This window comes from Crocuta crocuta, unplaced genomic scaffold (assembly GCF_008692635.1).
Source record: "Crocuta crocuta isolate KB4526 unplaced genomic scaffold, BGI_CrCroc_1.0 scaffold330, whole genome shotgun sequence".
NCBI classification, from domain to species: Eukaryota; Metazoa; Chordata; class Mammalia; order Carnivora; family Hyaenidae; genus Crocuta; species Crocuta crocuta.
The window spans coordinates 3,560,110-3,567,926 of record NW_027530521.1 but is presented as its reverse complement, the minus strand read 5'-3'; the positions used below and the strand labels follow the sequence as shown (position 1 = coordinate 3,567,926).

The 7,817-nt window shown below is 56.7% G+C and overlaps 1 protein-coding gene across 1 annotated transcript in view; it reads right to left on the bottom strand.

Annotated features, from left to right (window-relative positions):
• Nucleotides 1-659, bottom strand: part of ALX4 (ALX homeobox 4) — a 40,417-nt gene extending 39,758 nt beyond the window's left edge. Inside the window, exon 1 of the mRNA XM_077767507.1 lies at nucleotides 359-659. Coding sequence (XP_077623633.1) covers nucleotides 359-659 — 301 coding nt within the window. The remainder of the gene's footprint in view (nucleotides 1-358) is intronic.
• Between the last annotated feature and the right edge of the window lie 7,158 nt (nucleotides 660-7,817).

Sequence of the window (7,817 nt, the reverse complement as noted above, 5' to 3'; positions counted from 1 at the left end):
GTTCGCCTCGGCGCGCCCGGGACCGGGGCGCAGCGTCCGCTCCAAAGGCGGCCCCGAGGGCGGCGCAGAGCGAGCGGTTTGGGGAGCCGGCGAAGACGGGGAGAAACCAAGTCCGGGTCGTATTTAACGGCCCAAACGCGCCGAGCCCTCGGCTGGGGGATATGAAGGTGGCAGGGCGGGTCCCAGGGACCCTTCGGAGCAGTCGGTTCCTATTTAACGACCCAGAGCCACCCCGCTGTTCGGCCCCGCGCCTCCCCAGTCCGCCAAGTCCTGCCTCCCGAAAGCCGAGTGGGCTTCGAGCGCTCGAAAGCTTGGGCCCCGGGGTCCCCAGCCCCGAGCGCCCCGCACGTGCACTCACCGTAGCAGGGGACCTGCAAGGCCGCGTTGTGGCCGCCGCTGCCTTCCTGGAGTTTGAGGCTGCCGTCCGGGNGGGGTGCCGCCAGGTCCTGCTGCCCCGCGCCGTAGCGGCCCCGGCTCTTGGCGTCTCCGAATCCCTGCCCTTTGGCGGCGGCCGAGAGGAAAGTTGTGCCGAACTTCTCGCCGCCGGGGTATGCCCTAAAAGGCGAGGAGCCCTCCCGGCTCTGCGACACCGGGCTGTAGTAGGCGTCCATGGCAGCCGCCGGCGACTCGCAGTAAGAGACACAAGTCTCAGCATTCATGCCTGGCCTGCGCGGGCGACGGGCGGGGGCGCGAGCGAGAGCGCGAGGACGCCACCGCGCGCCTTGGCCGGGAGTTTGGAGAGGCGAGGAGGCGGTGGCCTTGCGCCCCGCGCCTGCCTGCTCGCCCTCCTCCCCTCCACGTCTCTCTCTCTCTCTCTCTCTCTCTCTCTCTCTCTCCCCCCTCTCCTTCAATCTCTCTCTCCCCTCTCTCAATCTCTCTCTCCCCTCCTCCTCTCTCTTCCTTCTCCCTCCCCACAGCTGGCCCAGGGAAAGAACGGAGGGCTGTAAAAAGATTCAGATGTTTCGGAAAGTTGACCAGATCTCCCAAACCCTCGTAAGGTTTTTTTTTGGGGGGGGGGAGAGTGAATTCCACCCCCCAGACTCTCTCTTTCCTTCTCTCCCTCTCCCCCCACCCCTGCTCCTCCCTTCCTCTCTCTCTTAAGAAGATGCTACCAACTCGTTTGCTGGGGATTAAACCCGGAGGCACCCGAGGGCCTTTCGGATTCTAGGGGATTCTAGGCCCTGAGAGGTGACTGGCGCTGCCCTGCCCCCCTCCACAGGACTCCTGAGGCTAGGCGTAGAATTGGCAGATCCAAGATTTGGCCTAGGAGAGGGGGGCATGCAAACTTTAGTTACAAATTAAAAGAAAGAAAGAAAAGAAACAAAAAACACCCAAAAGGTTTTAGGTGGAGTCTGAAGGGTCCCTAGACTCCCCGATGTGGGTGAGTCCTTTGGACACTTGCCTTCGAATTTATGGGCGCAGCTCCGGGCTTTCCCACTTTTCCTCTGTTTCCAAAGCCTCTTCCCCCGTTCTCGATCCCTCCACGAAATTAACACACACTCCCGGCAGGAGTCCTGTGCCCGCCACTTTCCCCTCTTATTAACTCTTTCCCTCCCCTAGAAGGGCGCTGGGTCAGGGTGCCAAGGGGCCCGTGTTCACTCAAGCACCAAGAGATCCTCCATGCGCCAGGTTGGGGAAGCCTTACAGCTCGGTCCCTTCGCTCCCCTCCTGGGACAGAGCCCTGCTCTCCCCAGAACTGCACCCAGCCCCGGGGATTCTCTGGGTCTCTGTCTCAGTGTGTGGGGTTGAGAGCAAGGAGTTGGGAGCCCTGATGGCTGCACCTGGTCCTCACGCTGTCACCTGCTCAAGGCTTGGGGTAAGGGTGAGGTGCCTCCTTTCCCTTTAGACTCACTGTCTCCCACGTTAGATTGGTGGCTTGGATTTGATGGGTTGTGGTTTCCCTAGGCGACGTGGGGACACTGGGACCAGCCACAGCAAGGGAAAAGAACTTTTCAGGTGCGCCCGGCCCTTTCCCCAGGGTTAGTCATCGATTGTGCCTCGCAACAACTGTGAGCGGTGGGAAAGTTGGGGTCCCCAATTTTCGAAGAACAAACCAAGGCTCAGAGGGGTGTGGTGACCTGGCTGAGGCCCGCCTTGGAAACCATGCTGTCATGCTACATGCATGCAGTCCCTCCTCGGTCCTGGGATGGCATTGGGGACTGTGGAAACGCAAAGCGCGGAGGAAACGGATTTCCCACTGGGGAGTGACTCGGTTTGAAGGAGACCACTTAGAGCAGCTTATGATAAACTGCAGGGAAAATCCCTGGATTGAGGACTTACCGTGAGGGAGGCTGGGCATAGGGTGAGAGAGAAAGGGGCAAAGTAAAACGAGAGAGGGCTTGAGCACCGTGAACCCAGGGGTGTGGGTCGGAAATCAATCTTCTGCACCCACCATATCCCAGAGAAAAAAGACCTGGGGGGGTCATGCCTCTACCCCCAACCTCATCCAGGCTAATCCTAACCCCCACCCCACTCCCTTGGTATCTCTGCTCCTTGCTCTGCCGCCGCCGCCGCCCGCTCAATCCCACATCTGGTTTCCATCGCGGCTTACCTTGAAGTGCTCGTTAATAAAGATATTCCGAAAACCTAGGCCAGGGGTGCACAGGTCCAAACCCCTCCCCCGCCGCCCACTGGGACCTGAGCTTCTCTGGCCCGCAGACGTAAGCCACGCAGATATAAGTCATCTTATATTTATTAAGCACCTATTGTACCAGAAGCCATCCACAGGTCATCCCCCAATCCCCGTACCCACCCCCGAAAAGCTCACCTTGTTCTACCCATTTTGCAGATGAGTAGACTGAAACTCAGGAGAAGCCATCTCATTTTCCAAGTTCAGAGACGAAAACGTGAATGAGGCTCCCATCGTCCCAAATGCTCCCGTCCAGCCCATTTCTTTCAGTTTTCAGAAACTGCCAAGTTCTGCTTGTGCACAGCAGTTTAGGGGTTTCCTCTGCCTAGAACTCCCCAATCTTTCACCTACACTTTTGTCTTGTTAATGATTTGGGGTCCAGCTGGAGCCCTTCCTCCCAAAAGCCTTCCCACATCACCCCGTGGGATTTGGTTCTCCCACGTGCTGAGTCTTTGTTGGACCTTGTTGTTGTCTTTTTTGTTCAGGTCAGTGTGAACCTTTTTTTCCTCTTTTAATTTTTAAAATTTTTATTTATTTTTGAGAGAGAGAGAGACACGGAGTATGAGCTCAGAACGGGCAGAGAGAGAGGGAGACACAGAGTTCAAAGCAGGCTCCAGGCTCTGAGCTCTCAGCACAGAGCCCGGTTGGGACTCAAACCCACAAACCGGAACTTGTGAGATCATGACCTGAGCTGAAGTCGGATGCTCAACCGACTGAGCCCCCCCAGGTGCCCCGGGTCAGTGTGAATCTTGACCTCACTAGTCAGAGGCTCTTAGAGGGCAGCATCTGCAGTGCTTGGTGCCACACAGATATTTGTGAAATAAAATATTAAAGCCGGGGCTGTTGGACTCAGGGTTCCATCCACTGCCCATTGCCGTAATAGTTTGGACTAATTCAAGGTCTTTAGTTTCCTTTAGCCAAAAGCAAGCAGTTACTCTCCCTCCCCCTCTTCAGGAATTAAGTGACAAAATTAAGAGTCTGCCTCCTGGAGCTGCACAAAAATAGTGAGTTCTCTTAGAACAGGGACCAGTCCTGTTTTTTTCACTGCGGGTCTTGACACATCGTAGGTCCTCCTAAAATGCGTGTGGAATGAATGAACGAAAACGGCATGTGGTCAGGCGGCTTACTGGTGAATTTTTGCCAAGGAGTTCCCAGTGAGCAGGCTGGTCCATCCCCATATGCAGGAGCTGCCCGGACACACCTACATGGCGGCAGCAACGCCTTCTACTGCTCCCCCAAGCCCTCTGATTCCAGGTCCAGACATAAGCAGAAGACCATGGGCATCGGAATGAATGGGTACAAGACAGTCACAGGTGTAATCACAATATTCTCCAGCTGCGTGCATGCCCTCAATGCTGAAAACCTGCTGGGTTCCAGGAAGCTTTCTTTAAGCGCTGCCTCCCGCCACCTACCCACCCCCCACCGGGGCTTTTAGTACCTGTTTAATTACTGCCTCATTATCCAGCCTATTCCTCAGCTACCTGGGGAATTTCAAACCCTGAGCCCCTGGGGCACAGCGTGTGATGCCTTCAACGGGAACCCCTTCTAGGCCCTGAGGTCCTTCTTGGAATCGGCACTACAGCCTTCTACCTTCTACATTGCCATCTTATGGACTCGGAAAGAGCCAGGCACCGGCTAGTGCCTGTGTGGGGTTTATGACAACATGCTGGGCGTGTGTTTCCCTCATGAAAACCATCACTGACCCCTTCTCTCAAGTCCCTACAAACGCAACTTTCAGGAGAGAACACTAATAAGAGTAGTTGGTTATTTCTGTCTGTGTGCAATCATCTGTTCATCTATCAGCCTGTCCTTCCTTCCTTCCATCCATCCATCCATCCATCCATCCATCCATCCATCCATCTATCCCTCCTTTGCTAAAAGCCAAGCCACTTGCATCCAGTCCCCTCACAAGGGTTGCCAGCCATCTGGCAACTCGGAGGGCATTGAAGTCAAGTTTGGGCCCAGCCTCTGCTCTCCAAGTGAGTCATTTCTCCTGCAGCTAACACTTCCCCTGGCTTGCTGTTTGTCTTGAAGCTGCTCCAGCTGCCCTTGACACCCCTGCCTTGGCCATATCTCGGTACTTCCGGTTACTGCACTACATACTGGGGCATGATGGGGGTCAGCAGGGCCCTCTGCTGTAAGTCCTGCACCCCTATCCCTGGTTGGCACATCCCCACGGTCCCCTTTTCCCTCCTTTTTGCAACTCCTGCTCAGCCCTCCTGGAAGCAACTTCCCCCTTTTGAGGGCTCTGCACACAGCTGGGGAAAGGGAAATGCTGAAGAAAAGCCTTTCTTTGTCAAGGCCAAGTGTCCAGTGCCCCCTCCTCTGGGAGACCTTCCTTCACCACCCCAGCTACTGCTCTGTCACATTTGTCTATTTAGTTTTTCCATAGTCTCTCTCCTGAACCGACTTCATCCCCACATTTGTTGATCTACTTGGTTTATTGTCTGTCTTCTTACTGGGATGTGAGTTCATGGCTACTGGGTCCCCAGTTGGGAGTACATAGCATGGCTCAGTAATATCTTTTGAATGAATGACTGAAGGAGTGGATAAACCAATGGATGGATGGATGGATGGATGGATGGATGGATGGATAGCAGGAGAGAATGAATGAATGAATGAATGAATGAATGAATGAATAGCAGGAGAGTGTGCTCTAGGACTGGAGGGGAACTGCCCAGACCTTGTGGTTTAAGGCTGGAACTCTTGAGATCAGGCATGTAGGACTGAGTTGGCTAGAAGGTCCCGGACTGGGAGAAGGCACAGCAGAAGTGTCTTTCTTTCAAAGGGAAGGATGGATTTGGAGCCATTCCCTTTGGTCAGGACTCTCCTTCACACCGCCCCCTCCCGCCCCTGCCCTTGCACTCTCAGCCCCACTGGCCAAACAGGAACTCCCTGAGTGGAGCTCAGGGCCTGGGCACTTTAGCCTTGGCTGGCAGACTGGCTTATCTTCTATGTGATTTCTGACCACCCCAAGCTTCAGCTTCCAGTGTGAGTAAAATGGGGACCATACCCACCTCTGCGAGTGTTTACACTAACGACTTGACTGGAAATTGCCCCTCTGTAAGTGGCTGGGGGGGGAAAGACTGTGTGGAAGTTTAGGGCCAATGAAACAACATTTTGGACACCTGCATAATGGGCAGAAAGAATCAAGCTATAAACTGGGGAGGCCGGGACCCTTGCAAATCTTGCAGGAGAGCCCTCCCTGCCTTGCTGACCCCTGTACACAAACCTCACACTCCAGAAATAACATAGTATTAGCAGCAATGTGGTGGACAACTGTTACCAGTAAGCTCTTGCACACTGAGATCTTTGCAGTCCTCACAATAGCCCCATGGTGGTACTATTATTCTTATTTTACGGTGATTAAATACTCGAAGCACAGAGAAGTGAAACAATTGGTTCCCGTTATCAGCAAGGCAGAGGACTTGGGATTCTAACTCGGGGGATCTTACCTCAGAACCCATGCTCCAGATCGCTTTGCCTTGTCAGAGATCTCTGGAACCCCGTCTGGTTCTCAGAGATCGTCTGTGGACGGGTGGGCCCACTGGCCTGTAGGGCGCGCAGAGGGGCTCTCCTCCAGTGCCGAACGCGCGGGCGTAATAGCAGTGAGCGCAGCCAGGGTCTCGGCGCGATCGCCAGCCCCAGCCCTGTGCGCGGACCCACTTGCGTCCAGCCTCCCAGACCCTGCCCCAGGCTCCCCGAAAGCGGACACCAAGGCGTCTGCCCGCTCAGCCCCCGCGCCGGCGCTGCCCTCGGGCCAGCCGCGCCCCCTATTGGACGGAAGCGGCGGGGGTGGGGCACTGACCCACCGAGGTTCTCCAGGTCTCCGACGCCCCGGCGAGGGGGGCGCAGGACCCAGCAGGTCGCGGCTAAAGTGCGCCCCGCTGCCCTGCGGGAGGGGTGGGGTCTCTTAGGAGCGTTGAACCCGCAGGAGGACCTAGCCAGAGGGCGCGAGACCAGGTCCCCGCCTGCCCTTCCTCCTTGTCAGGACTTGTACCCGGAGTTTCAGTGCTTCCCCTTTTTCCTCGATGCCCCGGACCCCCATCGGTCCCAGGCTGGCAAACACTCAGGAATTCGGCGCGGGGAGAGGCCTCCGAGGGCAACCACCTCCCCCTCACCTCCTGCACTATTTTTAATAAGGCCGGAGAGCCAGGAGGTCGAAAGGAAGCCTGCATTCGGGGGCACTTCTTTCGGCATTAACCTACCAGTGGCGCGGACAGATAAGCGAGTCGTTCTGGAGTTCCTGTCGCTCACACGCAGTTCGGTATTGGGCATCGAAGAAGTACGAAGGGGGAGGGATGGAGGTTTTTACAAAGGACCGATCCGCCGCCTCCTGCGCCCGCGGGGACGCACACCTTCGCGCATCCAGATGCGAGCTCGGGGCGCCCGGCGTCTACACTTCCCCGCGCGGGGCTACGGGGCTCGTCCGAAGGCGCAGGCCCCGCCACGCAGCCGGGTCCCCTGCCCTCCCCTCGCAAGCGTCAGGCGGGCAGAGGGCTCTGAGGGCCGGCGCTGGCGGAGCTGGAATCTGGGGAGTCCCGTGGGAAAAAGCGCACGAGAGGGGGTCTGCACTCTGCCGGGGCGACCGCCTTCATCCCGGAGCCTGAGAGGTGCTTGTTAGAACCGGCAGGGCACCCCCGGAATACTGGTTACAGCCCAGGAGGACACGGATCATTTAAATCTACAGATAATCTCAAAGGTTGTCAGCCAACCTCCCAGCCAGGTGTTGGGACTGGAGCCCCCCCCCTCCCCCATTGCGTTCTCCCCGTCCTTTCTCTCCCGGAAGGCAGTCCTTAAGGTTTCAAAAAGTGGCTGGGAAGGACTGGCCATGGGAAGATGGAGGCCCAAGCACACCCTCTCATGTACACAGGGGTCTCAAGGGCAGAAATGGGGGTCTCAGTTTCTTGCTGGGAGGAGAGGATGTGCCCTTGCTCAGCCAACCCAGGGAAGCACTAGGAACTTTGTGCCCATTTCTCTGATCAGAAGATAGAGGCTTCAGCAATGGAGGAGAAGTGTTGATGGCCAGAGGGACCTGGGGCCTCCCTCAGGCTACGTCTGACTGCCTGTGGCAATGGGGTGGTCTCCCCTGGAATGGTGGGGAGGGGGGAGGGAGGAGGCAGCCAGGTGCCCTGACAGTAATTCCATTAGTGTTCCAGAGACCAGCTTTAGATTCAAGTTTGAATCC